At 40.3% G+C, this 25,705-nt stretch overlaps 1 protein-coding gene across 1 annotated transcript in view; it reads left to right on the plus strand.

The window, feature by feature from the left end:
• Nucleotides 1-25,705, plus strand: part of FBXL13 (F-box and leucine rich repeat protein 13) — a 146,239-nt gene that overhangs the window by 102,995 nt on the left and 17,539 nt on the right. Inside the window, exons 16-17 of the mRNA XM_067564518.1 lie at nucleotides 2,033-2,152; nucleotides 3,521-3,647. Of these exons, the coding sequence (XP_067420619.1) occupies nucleotides 2,033-2,152; nucleotides 3,521-3,647 (247 nt within the window). The remainder of the gene's footprint in view (nucleotides 1-2,032; nucleotides 2,153-3,520; nucleotides 3,648-25,705) is intronic.

Consider the following 25,705-nt stretch of genomic DNA (forward strand, 5'->3'; position numbering starts at 1 on the left):
CCACATTGCTTGAACCAGTTTTCGATCTCTCTGCAATCTCACTGGCAAAAGCATAGATGGTGAACAGAATGCTGGAGTTCTTGTGTCTATTGTAGAGAGGGGGCACCTGGACCTGTTTCTTCTGTATTTGTAGAATCTCAGATCTACCACAGTGACCAGGCATGCATTAGTGTAAATGAGAAATTTGAGCAGGAGTGGATGCTGCAAACAGGGAATGAAAATCGCCAGGTACTACAGACATTAACCAGCTGCACACAGTGAAGTAGTGCTTCTGGGCCCATGAAATGAGCATTGAATTATGGGATCACATTGTGACGCAAATCTGAGGTGACCAGCAGAACTTTAGAATGCAGAAGGCCACATTTTTGGACTTGTGTGCAGAGCTTGCCCCAGTCTTCCAGCACAGAGACACCAAAATCAGAGCTGCTTTGACAACGGCAAAACAGTTGGCAATCATGCTGTGGAGCTAGCAACCTGGATTGCTATCCATCTATGGGCAATCAATTTAATGTTGGGAAGTCTGTAATGGGGGCTGTTGTCATCCAGGTATGGAAAGCCATTAAACATATCCTGCTGAGCAGGACTGAATCTGGGCAACAAACTGGCTTTCTATCCCTGGATCCAAGCACAGCATGCAAATTATTTGTTTTGGTCTTGGACTCTGAGATTGGAAAACCAAAGCTCTGCATATTTTGATGTTTAAAATACATGTTTATACTTTTGGCCATAAAAAATCAGGTAGTCTGAATGAGCAGTTCCTGGATTGCTTGCAAGAATTATTTGAAATTTTCTATGTGTTTTATTTGAATGCTCAGGTTTCAGTGTCAGTGTTTTTCTTTTTCTGCTTGCAATGTATTGATTTATATTGCTCTTATTTTTGCCTGTGATTGCCAGTGTGTGTTGTTAACATAAACCAGCTGCTTTGAAAGGCAATTCCTTTGGTCCCTGCCTGTACACTTTTGGACGCTATTTTGAGTGTGTAGAAAGGAGTTTTGGGGTGTACAAACAATTTTTTAAAGCCATGAAACGACACTTACTAGTGGGTTCCTCCTTCAAGGTCATCTGAGTTAGGTTCTTTTCTGGCTCTCCGCAATATCTGCAGCCTTCACTCACACCCTCCTCAACAAGCTCTTCATTGCTGGCCACTGCTGGGTTCCTTCCTTCAGATCTTGTGAGGTGTCCATATTAATTTATGGAGTGATAGTGGTAGTGGGGTCCCCATCAAGTATGGCGTCTAGCTCCACATAGAAGTGGTAGATTTGTGGGTCAGCCCCAGATCTTTTGTCAGCCTTTGCCTCTTGGTGTAACTGCCAAAGTTTCTTCTCCTCACTCAGCATTGCTGCTTGTCCTTGTTATGCCGCAGCTGCTGTATGCCTTCTGAAATGTCCGAATACACATATTTATTTCTACAGTTATTCTGAAGCTGTGCATGCATTGTTCCTTCTCTCCGTGGTATAAGGAAATCCAGGGCTTCTTTCCTGGACCAGGCAGCAGCTTGAGGTTTAGCTGGAGTATTGTGTAGTTGCAAAGTTGTGCTTGCCGAAGGGGTCTAGCAGGAAGAGAGGCACTTCAGAAACATGCTTGGGTCTTTCAAAGAGGGAAGAGGGTCAGGCTTCTGATCTTTGTGATGCCTGAGCTGCAAAGAGGTCATTGTCGCTGGGGTAGTGGTAATGTCGGACTGTTTTTGCTGGTATAGGTAATGCAGTATCCACACATACATTCTACCAGTGCACCTGTGCCATTAGAGAACTTCTAAGCCAAACTATCAAATTCTTCCTCTGGCTACTTATTCAAAGTTGACTAAAATAAATGATGTTAGGCAGCTACCAGTTTCAGTTACTGTTTATCTGTAATGCCGGTCAGAGGATGCCAAATTATATATTGAATCATGTGGATTATGAAAATGTGTGGCCACTGTGGGAACACAGGAAACTGAGCTAGATGGACCATTGGTCTGATCCAGTATGGCCGTTCTTATATTATGTGTGTATGTGTGTGTGTATGTGAATATGTTTTTGTATTTATATTTTAGAATCAGTGACGCAGGTATACGACCATTTTTAGAAGGATCTTCAGGGACAAAACTAAGAGAGCTGAACTTGACTAACTGTATCCACGTCACTGATGCCTCTCTCACGAAAATAGCCCAAAGGTAACGTAGTACAGTAATACAGCAATGATCTGGTGATAATTAGCAATTATTCCCTTAAAATATATTTTTTAGAAAATTAAATTTGGCAAGTTATAGGGCTCAACACCGGGGTAACTGGGTGAAATTCTATAGCCTGTGTAATACTGGAGGTCAAACTAATATAATGGTACCTTCTGGCCTTCAAAATCTATGAAAATGATCACTATGATTGAGAGTTCATCTGTGCTAATTAAAAAAACTGGAAGTTCAGCAAAGAAAAACTGTTTAAAAGCTTGTTGTTACGTGACAGAGCTGTCTTTAGTTGTTAGCATTTCAAAGCTACATTTTTCTTAATTCAATAAATATGCATAGCCATGGCTGCACAAACTAATGAAAACTACATGGCAAAAGCTCTCCACATGTTATAAGTTATAAATACAAACTTCAATAGGAACACTTGACAGTGACAAAATCTTAATTTGAAAATTGTTATGCCTCACCAAGACTATATTTGGTACATTGTTGAATTCACTGATTTTTAATATTTTATTTTTAAATGTCAAAAGAAAGAAACTCATAAAAAACTTGTTAGTGTAAACACAGAAGTATTGCTGGTGCTGTGTTTTTGGCTGGGCCTGCCTTTGAAAACCCATTGGTACATAATGGGTAAAATTTCCTTTGATGAACTTACTTGGGAGCAACATGCAGGAAGTGGGAGGGGGACTGGAGGAATGCTGGCTGTATGTCCAGCCAAAAAGTCATCTTGCAGATGCAGGACAAGATGGCACCATGCTGGCCACTGTTTGTTACTTCCCTGAACAGGAGCAGCATTCATGAGATGCCCAGGTTTGCTGCTAACAGCAGCGTGCATGTTAGCAGGCTGGGGGATGCCTGTAGCTTTTAGCTGGCATACAAGACTCCCTTGAGTCATTGCTCCCTCTTACATTCTTAAGCAGCACAAGCGAGCCCTACACTAATTAAAAACAATGTTTATTTGAATCATGAAACATCCTATATGTTTTTGTATTAGGTTTAAATTTTGTATAATGTAGGAAGAAATTAGGGCTTGATCCATCAAATATACTCTCTGTGTAATGTTTAGAACTGTGAGGAGGAGCATCATTGAAGAAAATAGGGCTACTTACAGTACTGAACACTTTTCCTGGCAGTAAGTGTTTGCAGGACTGGGTCCTATTTCTTACTTGGATGTGTAAACAAGGTCCTACAGATGGACAAATGACATTGCAGTCCTAGTGTCTGATTTTGGTTTAGTGTTTGATTTATATTTTGGTTGAAGTATTTGTTGGTTTCTAATTTTTGTAGCTCATGCATAATTTTTCATCATCATGTACTCAAATCCCACTGAAACATTTCTGTATTTTAATTTAGGTGCCATAATCTGACCTACCTGAATATACGTTACTGTGAAAGCGTGACTGATGCTGGGATTGACGCACTGGGAAATATGACCTCATTGATATCCATTGATATTTCTGGAACCACTGTCTCAGATATGGTAAAATGACCATGAAAGAAAATCAATATGTTTTAGTAGCCCACACCCCCATTTAAAAAAAATTGCACAGATATTAAGTAGTGATGTTACAATATATTTAGAATATTCTGTAGAATACTTTATAATTATGAATTTGATAAATTTCAAAAACAGTTTCATAGCTGCAGTAATGTTTTAGCTTGAGAAAGGGCAGAGTAGTAACTGGGCTTTGTGAAAGGATCTCTGTAGGGGTTTGGAATTCAGCCCCCTGACTTGCAGGCAAGCCATAGAGTTGTAGTGCAAACCCTCCACTTTCATTATTCCATGCCATGCCTCTCTGCAGCTGCTATGCAGGATTTCTGGGCCATTGGATCCACATAATTGTGAACTTAGTGTCCCTGCCCCCAAACTGCCTTACATACTGTCTTACTAAGGGGCTGTACAATGACCGTCTCCCTTCAGCACCCATCCCTCTTTGACTCAGACCCTGGAGCATCCAGGGAAGGCTAGGATCTGGACCAGGGATATAGACATTGTGTAGGGCCTGGAGGGAACTCTGCTGTAAAGGTAATACAGATTAGGATCGAATTTCTGATTCTATAGCCCTTCTCTAAGGAGAATTAAGCTGGTTGCAAATCAAAATTCTAATACTGTAAAAATTCTTTTCATCAGACAAAAAGTTGAAATATGAAAATTTTTCATGGAATGAAAAGTTGCAAAAAAAAATTCAGTTTGGAACATTTCTTTTTGATGTTTCCTATTGAAATGAAAATATTCCCAGATCAAACTATTTCATTTTTGTTTGTTGAACTGACTAAAACACTTTGTCTCAGGTTGCCGGTCTTCCCTGCCAGACTGTATTTCCCAAGACACACCATGATCAGATGACTCCTATGCTGCCCTGTGGTTGTTCAACCAGCAGGGAGACTGTGTGGTGCATCATGAGAGATGTAGTCCAGTCAAGGAGCCCAGATCATGGAGGAGAATGGAGGCATGAGGCACTAAAACTACAACTCCCATGAGGCGTTGCAGCAGCCCAATCATACACACATTTATGTTGAACTGATCCAAAACTAAAATGTTTCAATTTGGTTTGGCAAATGGAAATGTTTTGACTCAGACTGATTAAGCTTGAGGGAAAATTGAAAAAATTATACAGTCAAAATTTTCCAAAAGAAATTTTGAATGTGTGAACACTGCATTTTCCATCAAAACCACATTTAGACAGAATTTGTAACAGCTGTAATCGAGAGGCCACCTTACACTGTGTTCCAAGGTATAGCTGCTAGAAAGAATTTAGTGAAAGAAGCTTTGGTAAAGTAGCTTTAAAGCTGTCAAGTTGCCAGTAGGAAACAACCATAGAGGGCATTGGAGCCAAGTTAGACACGTGGGGCTTCCACACAGATGTTCAGGTTCTTGGCAGATCCCCCAAGATCCACAAGGCTAGGAGCCAGGCCATTTGCTTTTTCAATAGGAGTGCAAACCGTGCTCTCCTGATAGAGAAGTCTGGAAGAAACTTTATGAAAGAAATCTCTGTGGTATTTTCTTTCCCCTGGACTCCTCACTGTGTTTTAGCATAGGAGAATATGCTCTGCAATGTTGATTCAGACTCTGTTTATGCAAAACTCTGAGCAAGAATTTCAGTATTTGGCTCTAAAGTAGTATTTGTTCAAAAGTAATTAAAAAACTCCTTATTCTTGATGAAAAGAAAAGAGTAACCCGAAAAGAAAAGAGTAACCCAATTAACAAGGATGGGGGAAACCAAGGGATTTTAATTTAATGTAGTATTTAATATATCATTTAGTCATTGTTGGTGGGGGGGTTTTCATAGTATACTTTACATGAGAATTCTTTGCATTGGAATTCTTGGAACTGTAAACAGCAAAGTTTTATAATTTAATAATTTTCTTTTGATTTTTCTCTATTTTTTTTAACACAGTCAGCCATTTAAGATACTGTTACGTTGCTTCTTAGTCTCGTTTACATGTAGCAGAGCCCCAAGCTGCAGGCAATCATCCAAACTCTCTTGCTGACACTACATTTTTCAGACATTCAGTTTTTCCTCTTCCCACAAGAAAGATAAGTTAACCCTAACATTTACCATTCATCATTGTAGTATACAGTGTTGTTGTAGCTGTATTGATCCTAGGATGTTAGCGAGACCAGCTGGCTGAGGTAATATCTTTTATTAGGTCAGCTTCTGTTTGTGAGAGACACAAACTTTTGAGCTTGCATATATCTCATCTTCAGGTCTGGGAATTGGGAAATATACTCAGAGTGTCACAGCTAAATACAAGGTGGAACAGGTTGTTTAGCATAAGTGTTACACATATTTCAAGGGACAATTCAAGATGAAGCGCCCGTTAACACCTCTCCAGTCATATGGGAAAGAAAAGATGGGGGTGGATTTAAATCTGTTATAGATTGTTGTAACAAGCCATAAATCCAGTGTCTCTATTCAGTCCATGATTTTTAGTATATAGCAAAGTTTTATGAATTTAAGCTCCCAGGCTTGTCTTTTGAAGGTGTTGTGCAGGTTTCCTTTGAGGATGAGGACTGAGAGGTCGGCTATAGAGTGTATTATGTATGTATGCAGTGCAGCAATTCTAACCTCCGTCATTAGGACAGCTAACAGCTCCGGCCCCACATTTAAAGCAAAATTCTCTTCTGCACAGAGAAGAGAACCATTGCCAACGCTGCCCACATATCTACTCACGTGACACCATCACAGGTCCTAACCACATCAGCCACACGATCAGGAGCTTATTCACCTGTACATCCACTAATGTGATATACACCATCATGTGCAAACAATGCCCCTCTGCCATGCACATTGGTCAAACCGGACTGTCTCTATGAAAAAGAATAAATGAACACAAATCAGACATCAGGAATGGTAACATTAAAAAACCAGTAGGAGAGCACTTCAATCTCCCTGGACACTCAGTAACAGACTTGAAAGTTGCCATACTTCAACAAAAAGACTTCAAAAACAAACTCTAGCGCAAAACTGCAGAGCTGGAACTCATATGCAAACTTGACACTATCAGACTAGGTCTGAATAGAGACTGGGAGTGGCTAGCCCACTACAAAAAATAATGTTCCCTCTTTTGACATTCACACCTTCTCATCTACTGTTGTGAACTGCCTCATCCACCCTGATTGTATTAACCTCGTTAACAGTCGCCCTCCTGACTGTGATGTAACTCACCCATCCTTGCATGTGTATATATACCTACCAAACTGACGTTTCCACTTCATGCATCCGATGAAGCGGGTTTCTGCCCATGAAAGCTTATGCCGAAATAAATGTATTAGTCTTTAAGGTGCCACAGAACTCTCGCTGTTTTGCTAAAAACAGACTAACACTGCTACCTCTCTGGAACACTTTTATATAGTGGTAAAAAATTATATGCAATCTCTCAAAATGTTTTGCTTGGATTACTGGGCTGAGATTTCATTAAAAGGAGCCTAACACCTAACATGAATAAAGATGGTATAGTTGGGTCCACTGAAATCAATAAGACTACTTTTGGAATTCTAGTTAGCCTGAGACAGGATAACAGAATCTGGCCCCAGATAATTTTGTGATTAAAAACATAACTGAAATAATAGAGATTTCTTAATGGATTACTACATTTTTTATTCTAAAAAGCAGATAGACTAACATGAATAAAGATGGATTTCTTGAGACAGGACAGAATTCAAGATAATTTTGTGATTAAAAACATAACTGAAATTTACATTTTTTATTCTAAAAAGCAGATAGGAGGAATTTCTATTCCCTGTACATATTGTTTTTTTGTGAGTTTGGTCCAGCAAGCCCTTGTTCTTGCTCATGGAGCCTAATCCAATGCCCAGTTAAGTCAATAGGAATCTTTCCATTCATTTCTGTGGACATTGGATCAGGCCCATAGTGTTGGCTCTTCCACATAGAGCCATTGACTTCAGTGGAACTGAGTGCAGGAATGAAGGTTTGCAGGATCAGACACCAAACTGGTAACACCAAAAAAATTTGTTAATGACAAAGGAAATTTTGAATGTATTCACTTATTTTCATTTAATAGAAGACCAGCAAGTTTAATAATGTTTAAGACACTTTCCATTCAGTTATAGTGTATGTTACTTTTGAGAATTTTTTTTCCTTTTTACAAGACTTAAAACATGCTATGATAGTTGCAAGGAAGTACCTGAGACATACATTATTAAAGCATTTTTAATGTCAATTTCCTGTCTGCAGTATTTCCAAAGCACATCTGCTGTACTTTAAAAATGTAAATCCCTTCATTTCTATTACTCCTGCCTTCCCTCCATGGGAGATGGGATCTGGTAGTATGTCTATGCAACCCTTTTATTCCCTTGATACACAGGTCATAAATACACTTAATGGAAACATAAGCTGTAGCCTATCATTCTTGTGTCTATTGTTTTCATTAAAAAGGATATAAGGATTTTTGAATCCTGTCTAGGAACAAGCAAGTTTCAGACATACCTCAGCCTGAAGACATACAGTACAGTCTTCTGAAAATAATGGGATATGAACAGGGATATAGCCTATATTCTAATAGCTCTCAAATGTATTTTATTGAAAAGAATCTTTCTCCTTTCAGTTTACATTTCAGAATAAATTTCCTTATTTATTAATAGTCAAAATGATTTTGATAAGTAACACGTATTAAAAAGTCACAAGAATGTTTTTGTAACATACTCCCTCATACTCCAAGATGGTTGCTCAAAATTTCTCCAAAAAGTAGTTTGGGGCTACAAGCAAGTCTGAGAAATTTCAGCCTAAAGATGAAAGTTCTGGAATGTTCTTCTTCCAGATGTGTGCATGGGCCCAGTAGGCAGAAGCTGGAGAATATTGTTGAGCAGTATCCAGCAGGGCAGTGCTTTTGCCCTCTGGCCCTCATAGCCCCTCCCACAAGGGCAGTGCTGCTCTGATTCCTCTGAGTTCCTTCTCACTGCCTGCAGCTTGAGTCAGAGCTTCCCATGCAGATTTCACCTCATGGGTTCTGACGACAACAGTAGATTGTCTATAAATACTTAGTAAGTAGTACCTTTGTAGTTAGTAGTCAATTTAGGAATTAGTTCTCTTTTTAGTGTCATACAGTAGAACCTCAGATTTACGAACTGACCAGTCAACCACACACCTCATTTGGAACTGGAAGTATGCAATCAGGCAGCAGCAGAGACAAAAAAAAGCAAATACAGTACAGTATTAATTTAAACATAAACTTCTAAAAAAAAAAAAGGGAAAGCAGCATTTTTCTTCTGTATATAGAAGTTTCAAAGCCATATTAAGTCACTGTTCAATTGTAAACTTTTGAAAGAACAACCATAATGTTTTGTTCAGAGTTATGAACATTTCAGAGTTAAGAACAACCTCCATTACCAAGGTGTTCGTAACTCTGAGGTTCTACTGTATAGGTATGCCCTCACCAGGGTTTAAGTACTGTCTTTTGTGTGGGGTGGCTATCCCCAATAATGACCCCCTCATGTGGTGTTTCTTGTGTCTGAGAGAGGGACACATTAAAGAAAAGTGCTCCATTTGCTGCTCCTTTATGAAAAGGACTCAGGAGGTTGGGGCTTGCGTTTAATACAACACCTCATGAAACTGCCATCAGGTTGGATTGAGCCTTGGAGTCCTCTGCAGATTGCCAGGCCCATTAATCTTTGGAGCCGGTGCTGACCCAGACAGGCTGCCTGATTCAGACTCTTCGGGGACTGATTACTATCCAGCACAACTTACTCCTCGGTACCAGCTGTGACTCTGGTAATGATGGATTTCCCAATAAATGTTACTGCAGCTTTGAGTTGTGGGTGGTGTCTATAGTACTGGCTGTGGTCTTGATGCAGCACTGGACTTCAGACAGAGTGGGGCATTTGGTAACCCAAGCTGGTTTGGCTCCTCCATTACAGGCTCTTCATATTTGAGTACTCTTCATATTTGAGGTTGGGATCAGCTGCTTCTTCCCCGTCTCTTTCCAGGATCTGGTCTTGCAAATCTTCTAGATCTTCTATGAAAGACCTTTATTGGTATTGAGATTGATTGGGGAATAGGGGTTCTTGGCTCAGCAGTCATTGGCATCCAGTACCTATTCATTTTCACATTGGCCTCCTTGTGATCCATGGACCGTCCCACATTCTTCAAGAACCCAGTTGGCTGCTCATTCTAGGCCAAGATCACTAAATCATCTGATTACTTCACCTCCTGCCCCATCCAGACTGGAGGCACAAACCAGTATTGCCCCCTGCTGAATTTTCAGTATAGCAAGAGGAACAACCTTTGCCTCAGAAGGAGATTTTTGCTCATCCACCTCTGTCATCTGCCTCACCAGATGATTCTCCAGCCCCAGACTCATCTTTCCTGGTTCCAGAAGACTTTAAGGCTTATCAGGACCTTTAAGGAGGATGTCTGCAGCTTTGGGTTTCCATACTGAGTTTGTCCAACAGAAACCCCTAAATTGATGGACATTTTGCAGATTTCAGCCCCAGGAAGAGTAGCTTTCCCTGTACATGAAATAGTCTTGAACCTGGCAAGGTTCCAGTGTCTGTGCCTGCTACATTGAAATATACTATCAAATGTTACTATGTCCCCATGCAAGGATTTGAGTGTTTCTACTCACATCCAACTCCCAATTTGCTTGTGGGGACTGTTGCTAATGAGAGACAGATATGAATCAATATGCATCAAGACAGATATGAATCCACACCTCAAGATAAAGAAGCCAAGAAATTGGATTTAGTGAGGAGGAAGGTTTATACAATGTCTTCCCTACAGATGTACATTGCTGATCAGCAGGCGCTCTTGTCTAAATATAACTTTGTTAATTGGAACTCATTGTCCACATTTACAGATAAGTTACCTGAGGATGTCAGGGAAGAGTTCAACACTTTCCTGGCAGAGGGCCATCTAGTGGCAAAGACATCGATGCTGTCAGTGCTCCATATGGTGGACACCTCCTTTAGAATTATGCCCTTGGCAATAACAATGAGGAGGGCTTCTTGGCTACAGAACTCTGGCATTATTCCAGACATCCAATAGATGATAGAAGACTTACTGTTTGATGGATGGTCTTTGTTTTCTGAAAAGACAGATGAGATATTACATTCTTTTAAGGACTCCAGGCTACATTACAGTCCTAAGGGTTTATACCCCAGCAGGGGAAAAGGTGCAGTTGGAGGATCAGCGATAATGGTTCGGTCAGTACTCCCAACAGTATTTCATACAGCCTCCTTATTCCTCAAAGCAACAAGACTTCTCCAAGAGAAGGCATAAATCTCACAGGAGGAGGCCTATGGTTCCAGCTTTAACCAGCCAGCTTGTCTTTCATCAGCTTCTGGAAAGCAGTCCATTTGACTCTCCCTTTGGAGCAGACCGATAGTGTTCAGACCATTTCCCCCTGTTTGGGGGCACACTGTCCCACTTCAACAGTTCTTGGGGTTTAATAATTTCAGACAAGTGGGTCCTAAGCACTATAAGATTGGGTCATGCCATATACTTCCTACCCATTCCCCCTTGTCACCCACCCTACCCTATCCCTTTTCAGGGACCCCTTTAAGCAGGTCCAGACTGCAGTGTATTATGTGAACAAGCAGGGAGGAGCATGCTTCAGCCAGGTTTGTCAGGAAGTGATGAGATTTGGGCACTTTTGTATTAAGGAAGACATCCTGCACCAAGCCTCACACTTACTGGGCTCTCCAAACCAAATCAAAAGGACTTCCTCTAAGAACCATGAGTGGTCTCTGAAGAGCAGAGCGGTGAGATCCATCTTCAGAGAATGGGGCATCTCCTTGGTCAACCTGTTTGCAGCAAAGGACAACAAGATGTGCCGTCAATTTTGTTCTCGAGTGGGACTCAGTCCAGGGTCTGAAGTTTTTGTCCAAAGTAATTTCGCAGTTTCAACTTAACCGGGTTATTTACTTACCTGTGCTCTTTCAAAAGCTACACTCGAATGCAGATGAACAGCAGCTTCACACTTTAGAAGTGAGATGATGCCTGACATTCTATCTGGAAAGAACTAAATTATTTTGTTCTCAACTTTTTGTCTGTTATGCGGATCAGATGAAAGGTCAGCTGGTATCTGCGCAGACGATCTCCAGATGGAGAATTTTCTCCATTACCATAGACCATGCCCCCACAGGCTTTATAGACTCATTCAGCAAGGGCTCAATCAACAGTGATTGCATTTCTCAGTGATGTTTCGGTTTTGGACATTTGTAGGGCTGCTACATGGTCTTATGTAGAAACTTTTGCCACAGTTTCTAGGTCAGATGCAATCTCTGGGAAGGCAGTTCTGTAATTATTATTTAAGCAGACTCTGAGTTCCACCTCCTACCTTGTAAGTCACCTAAATCAGGGAATACACCTCTGCAACCACTCAAAGAAGATAAGTCAGTTACAGGTATTCCATGATCCACCCTCTGTCCCCTCTGCATGGGAGTCTTCAGTCTCTGATTCCGGAGCAAAGGAAGTGAGGGGATTCGGGTGGTGCTGCCTTATATAGCCATGGGATAAGCTACGGGGCAGAGAGGGTGAACACCATCCTGCTGGATACAGCTAAGCAAAATTCTCTGGCTTTGGTGCTCCGGGTGCACGCACACCTGAGTGGAATATATGTCTGCACCCACATCTTGAAGAACAATAGTTACAATACAAGTAGGTAACCATCTTTTTTAAATGACTGAAAACGGGTTTAGAATGGAAATGGTTATTCGGCCTTTACTATGGCAGTGGCCATTTAACCCTCTAAAACACAGATAAGCACAACAATATTGTAAAAATACATAATCCTTGAAAAATATAATCTTAAAATCCTTCCTAAAAACTCCTCTTTTTTTTTTTTTGGCTAGCCTTATACCACTGATCAGCTTCCATGTGTTTTTGCTTTCATAAGTTCTTCAGTGCAAGGGTGGTCTTGTTCTTTGTATGTTTGGAAAGTATCATGCACACCTTTGCCACTGCATAGGTGATAAAATAATAAATACTTTAGAGCCTGTAAGTCCTACTTCTTGTTCAGCCAGTTGCTAAGACAGACAAGTTTGTTTACATTTACGGGAAATAATGCTGCCCACTTCTTATTTACAATGTCACCTGAAAGTGAGAACAGACGTTTGCATGGCACTGTTGTTGCCAGCATTGTCAGATATGCTAAACATCTATATGCCCCTTAGACTTGTAGGTTCTAAAGTTTTACATTGTTTTGGTTTTGTGTGCAGTTATATAAAATAATAATAATAATAATTATAATTAATTAATAATTCTATATTTTTAAGTTTCACCTTCATGATAAAGATATTGCACTACAGTACTTGTATGAAATTTAAAAATGCTATTTCTTTTGTTTATCTTTTTTTATAGTGCAAATATTTGTAATGAAAAATAATAATTATTGTAATTGAAATCAATATATTTGAAAATGTAGAAAACATCAAAAATATTTATAATAAATTTAAATTGGTGTTCTATTATTGTTTAACAGTGCGATTAAAACTGAGATTAATCACAACTTTATTTTAATCTCACAATTAATTGCGATTTTTTTAATAGTTTGACAGCCCTAGTAAATACATTTGAAAATTATTTGTAGGTCTTTCAAACTTCCATTATTGAGCGTGAGGCACATATGCTTAGGGCCAAAATCTACTTGCCTAAGTCCTGGCCTACACCTAAAAATTAGATTGATCTAGGTACATCACTCAGGGCTGTGAAAAATTGCGTCCCTGAGCTTCGTAGTTAGTTGACCTAATCCCCACTGTAGACACAGCTAGGTTGATGAAAGAATTCTTCTGTCAATCTAATTACCACCTCTGAGAGGTGTATTAACTACATTGATGTGAAAACCCCTTTTGTCGATGTACAAAGCATCTACACTGTGGTGCTACAGTGGCACAGGTGCAGCGCCATAGTTGTGCTGCTGTAGCTGCTGCTGTTTAGGAATACCCTAACGCACAAAACGCTCCTAATGACTTGAATGCAACTGCTCATGAGTTAGATGAGCAGTACTTGGCTCTAAGCATCATTCTCATGCTCGCCACAAGCTTGTTAAAACACCTCAAATTTTTTGTTGATATCTCTTCAATGTACTTCTGGGAGCTCTGTTCCAAATCTAAGAGTCTGAGAACATGCAGCTGCTTGACTTTCATCATTCTGACACAGCATGCTAAACATACGTGCAGGACCACGCATCTTATGGGGACATAAAAATAAAACCATTAAGATTCAGTACACCAAGGTTTAGTAGAATGAAGGAAGTCTCTAAAATAAAGATAGAGGCAGTGGGAAAAAGCATAAAAGGGAAATAGTTGGAATATCCAACAGGAAATTAATTTGTTCCTGGGTTACACAAGCCATCTAGCAATAAAAACATTAAGGGCCAAACAATGTCTCAATTTAGACTTCATGAAATTTAAAATAATGCCAATGGATGTGACTAAATACCTGTAGTATGATGATGAAAGGCAAGAAACCAATCTGAGTACAAAAACAGGTAAAGTGTCTTAAGACTTGGAACAAAAGAACCTTAGTCTATTTTAAAGAACAAAGATAAAAGCAAAATGGAGAATAAAAAGAAGCTTTCTCTTACAATTTTCTCCACCATTTCTCCAACATGTTCCCTTATGCATGGAATGCACCCCCTGACCTAATCTGTAAGGCTACTACTCTCTCCTCCTTCAAATTGCACCACAAGAACCATCTTTACTATGGTACCTACCATTGGCTGGACAGCCATCCAATGACAAATTGTTATTGTGTCAGTTGGGGTAGCCAATTTAAAAAATAAAAGACCCCTACAAATCTAGAATGATTTGTAACCAACAGGAGCTGTGCAGTAGCTTGCCCATGTAACCATATAATCTTCTTTTCTCTTGCTGTGTTTGTACACAATGGGGCTCTGATCGTGACTAGAGATGCTAGATCCTATTGCAATACAGATAATAATGTAACAATAAATTGCTGAAGAGGTTATGATAAAAATACAGGCCAGATTTTGGTTTCATTTACATAGGAGTATATCCAGAGCAACTCCCATGGCTTCAGTGGTGTTACTCTAAATTTATGATGATTTGAAATCAGAATCTGGCCCTGCATTTTTAAAGTCCATTAGAAAATGGGGCCAGAGAGAGAGAGCATGGCTTGTAAGGGATAAGAAGAGAAATTTATTAACAGAACCAGTAGATAAGATCAGAAACATATTGTAAATGAATTATTTGCCCCTGTGTTCTCAGAGGAAAGTGGGTGACAAATTATACAACAGACACACATTTCCAAGAAAACTAAATGTTGAAAGAAATTAAATGAATGCCAGATCCAGCTGGAGAGAGAAAAGTTACAGTTCTTCCTAGAGTGCTTGCACATGTCCATTACACTGAAGGGGTGTGTGTGTATCCTGTGCACTGATGCCAAAGAGTTTTCCTTAGCAGTGCCCATAGAGGTGGCCGCACCCGGCTCCTAGCTCCTTGTGCTCCAAAGAGGCTATAAAAGGCAGAGCTGCCCTGTCCGTCCTTCGGTTTCTTCTGACTGTCTGTGGTTTGTAGTTGGAGTATCTTTGTTCTCTGTGAACCATCTTATTGCTGCTTGGTTATGTACCTACTGGTACTCTTTTTCACCATTTGATTTTTCCTTTTATTTTTTCTTTGTTTCTTATTTTGCTTTTTAAATTACATTTTAGTTTGAATATTTCCAGTCAGATGGGCCTTCGGGCCTTGCCTGGTATCAAAGTCACTGGGTTTCTAATCTTGCTTGGGTTGTCAGAAGCTCATGACTGTCCATGATCCTTGTTCATGCTGCCTCAAGTGCTTAGGCGAGGGTGACATTAGAGACAGGAGCTCCATTTGTCTCAGCTTCAAGATCAGGACAGAAAAGCTGAGGGAAGAGCAACTTTTTTTACATCTAGATGGAGGCAGCACTTAGACTGGTGTCAGAAGCATCTGAATCGTCCCAGGGACGTTCTTTCATGACTCCTTGCTGGAGTGCTCTTCCAGCTTTGCCTGAAGATAAGAGCTACAGGAGGTCCATATCACAGGACCATTTTCCACAAGACTGAAGTCTTCAGAGCATTCCTGGTCTCAGAAACATGAAAAGAAGTTGGTAATGAGTTCCTCAAATATCGGGAACTGATACAGATCGTAGAGCACACCCTTTGGCTCACTGTTCCCTGGTACTGACTCATACAGAGAGACCTGAGCTATTGACTCCAATGCCTTCCTAGAGGTCATTGAAATCAGCTATTTCTTTGGCTGTGACAGACTGGACTTCTCTGATCACAATGGGACAACCTCCCAGGTCGGTACTGATAGCACTGGCGGCTTATGCCACTGTGAGGGACTTGTTGTACCTGTCAGTACTGTCATCCCCATTAATTCACGGTGAAGACTTTCATCTGGACTGGTGCAGGTTTTGAGATTCTCTGCACTGAGACACTCTATTCTGGACCATTGGCTACAAGCTAGGTACCACCCTCTTTGACTTCATCGCCTGGTCTCTCATTTGGTTCTGCAGGCCTCCTTGGATGCATTGGACGCTTCATCCAGGGCTACCTATGGTGATGGCTGTTAGTATGAGCTGTGCCTCCTGGCTGTGGTATTCAGGGATTCCTATGGAGGTGCAACAGACTATTGAGGACCTTTTCTTTGAAATATATAAATTATTTTCTTCCAAAACTGATGAGACTTTACACACCCTAAAGGACTTGAGAGTGGTTCTAAAGTCCTTGGGCCTCTATAATTCAGTTACAAAGAGAACAAAATATCATTCCTATTACCTTCCTGTGCAGCAACATTAGCCCTTCTGTCAGGCTGACCAGTATATGAGGAAGCAGAAATTGTAGAGGGGGAGGCCTGTACCTTGTACTTCCTCAGGCCCTTCATCTAAGTATCTCCTGGCTTTGAAGCAGTCAGTTTGACTCTTATGTCGAGGATAGTATGCCGTCCAGTGTGGTCTCATTGGCCTTTCTCCCCTTTTCGGGACAAGTTATCCCATTTCCTACATTTGTGGCAGTTCATCACCTTGGACAAACGGGTGCTTAGCATGGTGGAATCAGGTAATATCCTGCATTTTCTTTCTCACCCCCTCCCTCCCACTTCCCTATTCAGTTCCTCTTCAGGGAATCCTCTCACGAGTCTGGACTAAGATAAGAAGTGTAGACTCTACGTTATTTAGGACATACAGAAAAGGGGCCTCTTCTTCATCAATATAGGGATTTTTATTCCTGACACTACCTGTTACCATATCCAGAGGTGGTCTCAGACCCATTGTAGACTGTTGGTTGGAACATGAACAAGTACATCAAGAAGATAACGTTCCATATGGTGTCCCTTGCTATGATCATGGGACTGGTATGCTGTCCTCAACTTACAGGATACATACTTCCATGTGGGGATCCATCCTGGTGACAGGAAGTTTCTAAGGTTCATGACTGGAAAAGTTTGTTACCAATTCACTGTTCTGCCTTTTGGTCATTCATTTGCACCAAGAGTTTTCACCAAGTACATGGCAGTAGTGGCAGCCTACCTCCACCAGAGAAGTGTCCACATGTATCCTTACCTGGATGACTGGTTGGTTCAGGGTCAATCCAGACATCAGATGGAGGTTGCTGTCCATCAAATTCTCCATATGTTCAGCTTCCTGGGCCTGAAAATAAAAAAAGAAAAGTTAATGTTATCCCCTCTGCACAGAGAAAAGTTCTTTGGTACAATCCTGCACTCAAGCTCTGCCAGAGCCTTTCTTCTTCTTCACAGGTTCCAGGGTATACAAGACCTCTGTGTGTCCCTCAAGGATTACCCACAAACCACTGTGAGGAATTGCCTCATGCTCTTAGTCACACATGGCTGCATGTAAGCCCTCATGTCTGGTTGCATCTCAGAGTACTGAATTTGCAGATGTGCCTAAAATCAGTATGTCACCTCACATTTACCAGCTGGATAAATTGTGTGCATGTCGGGTGGATTGTTGTTATCTCCAAGCTGGTGGATGAGTCATAGATATATAGAATTCAAGGCCAGAAGAGGCCATTGTGATCATCTAGTCTGACCTTCTGTATAACACGGGCCATAGAACTTCCACAAATTAATTTCTAAGGCATATGTTAGGAAAACATCCATTCTTGGCTAAGAGGGACAAATTCCAGTAAAACACCAAAGCCCTTTGGCCTAAATGAACAAGATGTTCATAACCCCAAAAGGTGATGTGGGTCCAGCCAAAGACTCAAGGTTTAATAATTGCATAAAATATAGATATTTTGCAACTGTTTGCCATACCAAAGCACTCAAGGATTTGGCTCATATTTCAGACAATCAAGAGCCACTGTTTCTGGGATCTATCTGGTGTGATGACACAGAACCTGCCGGCAGAGTGAAATTGAATATTCATGGAAAGACTACTGACTCAGGAGCAGACATCACAATCATCTAAGAAGAGACTTACAATCACCTTCAATCCTTCCCAGAGCTGAAGTCACCTGGCACAGCTCAGACTAGCCCATGGTATTCTGAACTGCGTAAGTCAGTTCACCTCAGAAACAATTTATAAAGACCAAAGCTGTGCATTCAGATTGTATGTGATCAAAGATCAGCAACCTTCTCAGCTGCAGCCATGATGGGCCTAGTGAGAAAGGTGGAAGTACTTGACAGAGTATTTGATGATATTGGACTTTTAAAATGAGATCTATATAAATAAACTTAAGAGACAATGCTGAACCATACAGAGTACAAAACACCTCTACTAGACTAGTCTCTTGGAAGAGACTAACTGCAGAATTTATGTGAATTCATAGGACATCAATACCTGGTCACAGTGGATGATTTTTCCAGGTATATAGAAATAATGTACTTGAAAGACATAATGTGTTGCAGTGTTATCGAGAAACTGAAGTACACTTTCACTCATTTCAGTATTCCAGAACAACTAATGACGGACAACGGACCATGATTCACCATAGCGAAATTTTAGTCAATCCGAATGACCTAGGATTTGATTATATTATTAGCTGCCCACATTACCCAAAAGCAAATGGATAGGCTGACAGAACTGTACAGACAACCAAGAAAGTGCTACATATCTTATTTAAGCTAACCTCAGCCAAACTTAGCAGAACATTAAATGATTTTATCATAGACACATCTCTGGTGTATCTCTTTGAGAAGGAAACTCTGTAGTCAGTGCATATTTGATACAGAAGTCTGATCTGCTAATAGCGGCCCTGCCACCTATTGCGTACAAAGTGTACACGACATACCCTACGTTCCTTTCAAAGGTGTCTGAATTTTTCCCCTGAATCAGTCTATATCCTTACCAGGTTTCCTTCTGACGTTGCAGGCTCACAAATATGAGCAAAGGCTCCACACCATAGCTTTGGCTTTTTACCTGCACAGGACTTTTGGGATCTTACCAGCGATTTGTTTAATTTGCAGAGTTTATGAGAGGATAGTCAGTTATAACACAGAGGGTACGTCTACCCTAAAAACACTACAATGGCAGAGCTGCAGCACTGTAAATCCATCCATTCGAGAGGCAGTAGGTAGGTCGACATAATAATTCTTCTGTCAACCTAGCAATGTCTACACCAGGATTTTGGTTTAACTACCTGTCTCATTTTCACACACCTAAGCAATGTAGCTAGGTTGCCCTAAGTTTGAGGTGTAGACCTGGCCAGAGACTTTAAAAATGGATCACCAGCTGCATCACTATGTGTTATGCTGCCAAAGGAGTAATGACCAGAGCACTTTCAGCCTCGGCAGTGTTTGTGGCACATGTTCCTATTAGGGACATATGCAGGGCAGCCACATCGTCTTCAGTTCAGACATTTACCAGACATTATACACTGATCACTGAACCCAGGGAGGATGCAAATGCAGGGAAAGCAGTTCTACAGTCACTCTTTTGATTAACTCTGAGCCCCACTGCCTAGGGTAATAGCTTGGACATATGCAAGCACTTGAAGAAGAAAAATGTTTATTCATCTTCTCATAACTGTTGTTCTTTGAGCTGTATTGCTGTGACAGACGGTGCCTAGGGCTTTCCAAGAATGGAGGGGTGGAGAGCTGTTGGTACAACTCCTGCCCCATGCAGGCCCCAAAGAGTCGTGCTTGGCCTCTGGCTGCCTTTAACGCCACTGTTTGAAAGTTTCTCTGGTGAGGTGGGGCCCAACGTCCCACCCAGCTGAGTAGGAGATGGTTCTGAAGCCCCTCTGGGCATGGCAAAGCTCAACAAATAGCAATGCTGAGCAGTAAAGCAGTTCTGGAGCCCCTCTGGGTGTGGCAGGGCTCAACATACAGCAGAGCTTAGCAGTACAGCAGTCTGGAAGCCTCTCTGGACATGGCAGGACTGCATCCCTTCTGGTAGGCTCTGGGAGTAAGTCTCTCTCCTCTACTGTCCCATCCTGCTCTGAGACCTCTGCTGGGCTTTTAAGCCCCACCTCCTGCCAGGGTGTGCGCAGCGTGCCTGATGGGGAAGGGCCTTTCTGACCCCTGAGGGAGCTGAGGGCTCGCCTTCTGGTGGGAGGGACTAATACACCCCGTCATAATTGCCTATATCCGCTACATGAGCCAATGCATCTATCATCGTCTTCTGGTGCAAAGGAGCTGAAGGAGGGGCAGTGCGGCTTTGCCTTTTGTGCCCTTGTTTGGAGCATGAAGACCTAGAAGGTGGGCAGTGCTGCCCCTATAGTTACCTTGGGGAAAACTCTTTGGCACCAGCTTACAAGCTGCACACACACACACACACCAGCAATGTAATGGACATGCATAATGCATCTCAAAGAACAACATTTACAAGAAGGTGTGTAACTGTTTTTTACTATTTCCAAAAGTGCTGAACACCTACAGTTTCAACTGAAGTCAATGGGAGATGCAGTTATTTAGTAACTTGGAAAATCAGTCCCAGGTGTTTTATTTTGTTTTTTCAAGAATTTTTTTTTACAATAAACACTGCTGTTTGAACTAGACATCAAGATTAAATGTATTTCTCAAGATATGCTTAGTCCAACCATAAATTATTGGGTTTGGTGCTGATGTTATTGAGTGAAGGAGTCTGCCCTGTGATATACAGGAGGGCAGACTAGCTAATCATTACAGTCCCTTTTGACCTTATTATATATAAATCTGTGATTAATCCTAGTTTCCAGTGTTCTGCCCAGAGCAAACTATTGCAGCTGAAGTTTAAATCTCTTAAAAATAGAGCTGAGAATAGAAAAGCTGACACAACCTTTACTTTAAAAAAAAGTTACAAACAGCCACTCTGTAATAATGGACTGAGTCCTATATGTGTTGTTTAATCATTATTTTTTATTTAGATAATGTATAAAAGAAAGAGTAATTTAATAATAGTACAAATTTAGGCTCGATTGATAAGATTTTTTTCTGGCATGATATGCAGATAGTTATACTGCAACCATCTCTAAACAGGTTTATTATTAGCAGAGATTCTGTAATGCAGCAATTACCATGAAAATTGTACAATGTAAGTTAATTGTATAAATTTTGTTTAATAATTTAAGGCAAAAAATATAACTTTCTGTGGATATTCTAAAGACAAAATATCAAGAGCAGAAAAGGAATGATCTTTATTTAGTAATTTATCCTACTACTGACTTGACATACTAGTAAGTCTGGTTTTGACTCGAGGAAAACAGCTCTGACATTTATTGTTTATATTTACATAAAAGAATTGATCGTCTTCTGGTTAAGACACAGAGCTGAGAGTTTTGAGACAAGATCTCTTTTTGGCTGTGCTCCAGCCTGCCTTTGTGACCACAGACTAATAGCACAATGGCTAAAATGTTCAAACTTCATTGCCTATTGTTAGCTGAATTAATATTTAGGCATTACATGTGGCTGGGCTTTTAGAATTGCTGAGCCCTTGCAATTTCCATTGATGTCAGCCTCTCTGAAAAGTCATGTCACTGTTTAAATATGGAATTTAGTATCTGAATTCAGTTTGAAAATTTTGGTCTAAGTGGCTTGTTCAGGGTCACACAAGCAGCATGTGTGATTTCATTAGGGTTACTCTTAGGAGTGAGGATTTGCAAGACTAAGCCCTAGAACCTTAAAATAAATCCTTTGTGCAATAGTAGAAATTCTGGACAACTCAGAACTCAGAACATATTATGACTTATTTCAAAGCACGTCAGAAAGCAGAATTCGAAATGAGAGATTTTATTTATACAAAGGCAAAGCAACATACATTACAGCTGTTGACCTTTAAGATTATAAAGAGATATGTGCATCAAAGTCTCAGCACAAGCTGAAAATAAAGTGGCACATGGTTATTATTAGTGAGAAACAATAAACATATCACTTTGTATTTGAAGGATTTGAGGGCATAGACTTCCAATGTATGGACATTCATAATAAATAGTTTTTCTTTGGTATTGCTGCCTGCCATAGCCTCAGAAGTCTTGGATCTAGCAAGTGAGGACCCTCCCCAGATGATTAGAGTAAATGGTCACTTTTTATTCTGCAAGAAGCCTGTGCAAAACAGCAATAATAAACTGTGTTCAATAGATGCATGTCCATCCCAAATAATAAAGTAAATGAAAAATCTTTTAAGACCTTCTAAAACAAATTGATTGAAAAAATAAATCTAGGTCACAGTGAGGTTGGAACAGAACAAGAAGGTTTTTAAGTTGAACTCTAAGAAGGCTAGATAATATCTGTGGTGTGCCGAAGGCTTGGGTCACATTCTGCCCCTTTGTGGCCATTGGGGTTCCCAGACACAGTGGAACTGATGTGATTCCACTCTGTAAGAACCAGATCGGATTTTGAAAGCCCACACAGTGTGTGTACATGCTCTGCATGCTGCCTAGCACTGCTTTTGCAGTAGCTACTTGTTTGGACTTGCACAGTAGTGTTTGGGGGTAGGGCCAGGCCGTATTATCCATTAGGCACAATAGGCACAGTGCCTATGGCCTACGAAACTTTCAGGGCCTACGAAAAAAAAATGTATATATAATTTTTTATTTTTATTAAAAAAACTATTTATTAATAGCTTAAAATCAAATTAGTTATTTCGGTCGGGGGGCCTATGAAGGCAAGTGTGCCTAGGGCCTAAGAAAGTCTTAAAACGGCCCTGGGTAGGGCAAGCTGGGGGATCCACCTGTACAGATGCATTGACTATTGCCCCTTGTAGAATAGGGGTGCAGGAAAAACAGAGGCTAATGCAGCTGTCTTAAGGAGCTTTCTAGTATTGATTAGGAGGTGAAAGGAAATGCTGTTCTCTTCACACCTCCTACCTGACACAATAAACATAGCTTTGGTTTTACTGAGGTTTAATCTCAGTCAGTTTCATGTTAAGGTATTTTTAGTAATGTGCTCTGAACCCACATATCTCCTTCAGAGTTATAAATGAGATAGGCATGTTGGATAGTGGGCACCATTAAAAATAAGCAGATGCTAACCAGTGACTTCCGTGTGGAATAGCATTTATTTAAATTTGCATATGGCAGCAAAGCATTGTTATTGAACGGTAATAAATATCGACAGGTGGATGGGTAGATAGTATCATCATGACGATGATAGCTTAGACCATATTTTCCACAAATTTCCAGGGGCGTAACATTGAAAATGAGGAGATTCGGAGCCAGGAGAGACTCCTGGAGAGCACAGCATCATATATGATTCCAGAAGATATAATGAAGATTCTCCAAGTGATACTAACTGGGACAATTGTCATTTATGACTGGAACCAGTTCATCACATTCCCAAATATGCCAAGTTGCACAAATTATCCACAAAATCAAAATCTACCAATAGATGTAAAAATACCAATGAGTATAGGCTCTTTTATACATTGTTGTAAGAATAATTATTACTCAGAGTGATTTTTGAACCACTTCAGATCGATTAGATTTGCTGCATTGCTAGTCTAGTGGAACTTGGTTGAACAGTCTTGTTTCTTACAAACTGAAGTCTTAATAGTCTTGCTGTGTAACTAAGAGATTAGCTCTTTTCAAATTCTTTCCCCCTAAAAATCCTGTACTCCTTATTTTGCCAAACATATTATTAATGAAATGACTAGTACAGTGCGGCTTTATTCCTGGTCGATCCCTAGACTCTATTGTAATGAAAATAATAATAGATAGTAGTTCTTACACAGTGGAATCTGATGTATTCATCGGATTTCAGATCTGGAGCATCTTGATCTTTTATAGCATAATGGGTACTTGTAACATTTTAGAAGTAATTATAAAGTTTTCAGATTAAAAATAATAATAATAATAAGGAATAGTACCTGAAACTTTGATGTTCAGTTTACAAATGGGTGATTTATATACTAGGATCCAAAGTTGCTGTAGTTGTACAAATAGTTGTAGGTTAGATATGAAGTAATGCTAGTTTTAGTTATAGTTTAACAAAAATATTTAATGAATTTTAGTAATTCACTACTGGGTAAAGTAGATTAATGTTGGTTCTAAATGGCAATAAAGAAATGGTACTTAAAAAAAAAGGTAGCTCTATATGTCTAAACCTACCACTAATCGGCTGGGTTCTCATTCAGGACAGCAGTTAAGCTATAAGCTTAAGACCATCCCTTTTCTGAAGAACACTTAACCATGTCCTTAAATTTAAGCACAAGCTTAACACCACTTGGGCCTTAAGCACATGCTTATGTGCTGACCTGAACAGGGATGCTTTGGTGAGCAAAAATGAGAAAACTCTAGCTGTTTGTGACTCCCCTGAAAGTAATGATTGACTTTCAAAGATAGACACGTCCACTGGGGAAACTTCAATTTCTGGGGAAGGATGAAGGATCTTACATTTTTCATGACTATTTCTAGGCATGGCAGGATTCGATTTGAATAGTTGGTAAACATTGATTTCACCTGACACACTGAAATTGACGAAAAAAATCTTATTAGTAACAGTAGGCAAGTGCAGCTCCACCTGCAACTTGTGCCTGCAGGGATCCAATGTCACTGGCTCTGTGGCAATGCAGAGAACCTTCCACAGACCCACTTGCTCATTCACCAGCTGGGATTGTAGGAGCGGTCTCCAGGACAGAGAGGGGACTGCACGAGCATTTCAGCACCAGGGCGGCCAAGTCTAGTCCTCCTTTTTGCAGTCTGGCCCAGGGTCTCTGCTCTGCCCTGCTAGGACTGCATCCATTGCCACATCTCGTACCTGAAGGGATCCAGTGTCACTGGCCCCTCAGTCCCACTGTGAAACTGTGAAAATTTATTTTAAACAATACAAATCAGAAAATAGATTAAAAATAAATATTAATTGTCAAGTTTATAAAAAGAAATATTGAAAACTGCCAAGCCTACGTTTTTCAGTGGTCTGGGTTTTCAGAATTAGCAAAATCTACACTTTCTCCTCTCTCTTCTAACATCATCACAATAGTATCCACATCTGGATCCCAGACCATATTTACACATTCTTACTTTTCTTTATCACATTTCCTTTTTGTGCAGCATGGCTGATAATTTGCTAGTCAAAATGTTCACACACCAGTCATATAGAAGAAAATGAAAAATTTGTTTTCTGAAGGCTCACTTTGTACTTTGTTTTGGTTTTACTGGGTCCCCTGACATTTGGCATCAGTATAAAAATTTAAACACCAAAACTCTCATTCTCTTTAGGGTTTGAGAGTGATGGCCAGTTTGTGCTGGTCCTTGCCCCCAGGGTACAAGGAAAAGATAACACAAGCTATATTCCTTTCCCAAAATTGAGAGTTGCCATAGTTGCAGCCCTGAGCACAGGAACTGTTCCCTGCTGGCATAATATCTTGCTGGGGTAATATGACTAGACACTATCTCTGACTTGTGCCTAACAGGACCATGTGGCTTGAGGCATAATTTAAATGTAAAAACACTGAATATAAAGGTTGGTTGAAGAACTGAACTAGTATTTGTTTTTTAGTTAATGTATACTTGTTTGTGAAAAGCCCTTCTTTCAGTCCAAAATTTTGAAGCAAATCTGTGAAATGGTTCACTTTATGAAACTGCTACTTTGTTTACTGGCAGTGAAAACATTTCATGTACCTCTGCTTCCTCTACTTCCTTTTCTCACTTATATGAAAATGTTCATTGTTTTTGTTTTTTCAACAAATAATTTCGTACAAGACCTCACAGCAATTTTTA

This window comes from Emydura macquarii, unplaced genomic scaffold (assembly GCF_026122565.2).
Source record: "Emydura macquarii macquarii isolate MOO-44397 ecotype Brisbane River unplaced genomic scaffold, CSIRO-AGI_Emac_v2 contig_2636, whole genome shotgun sequence".
NCBI lineage: Eukaryota > Metazoa > Chordata > Testudines > Chelidae > Emydura > Emydura macquarii.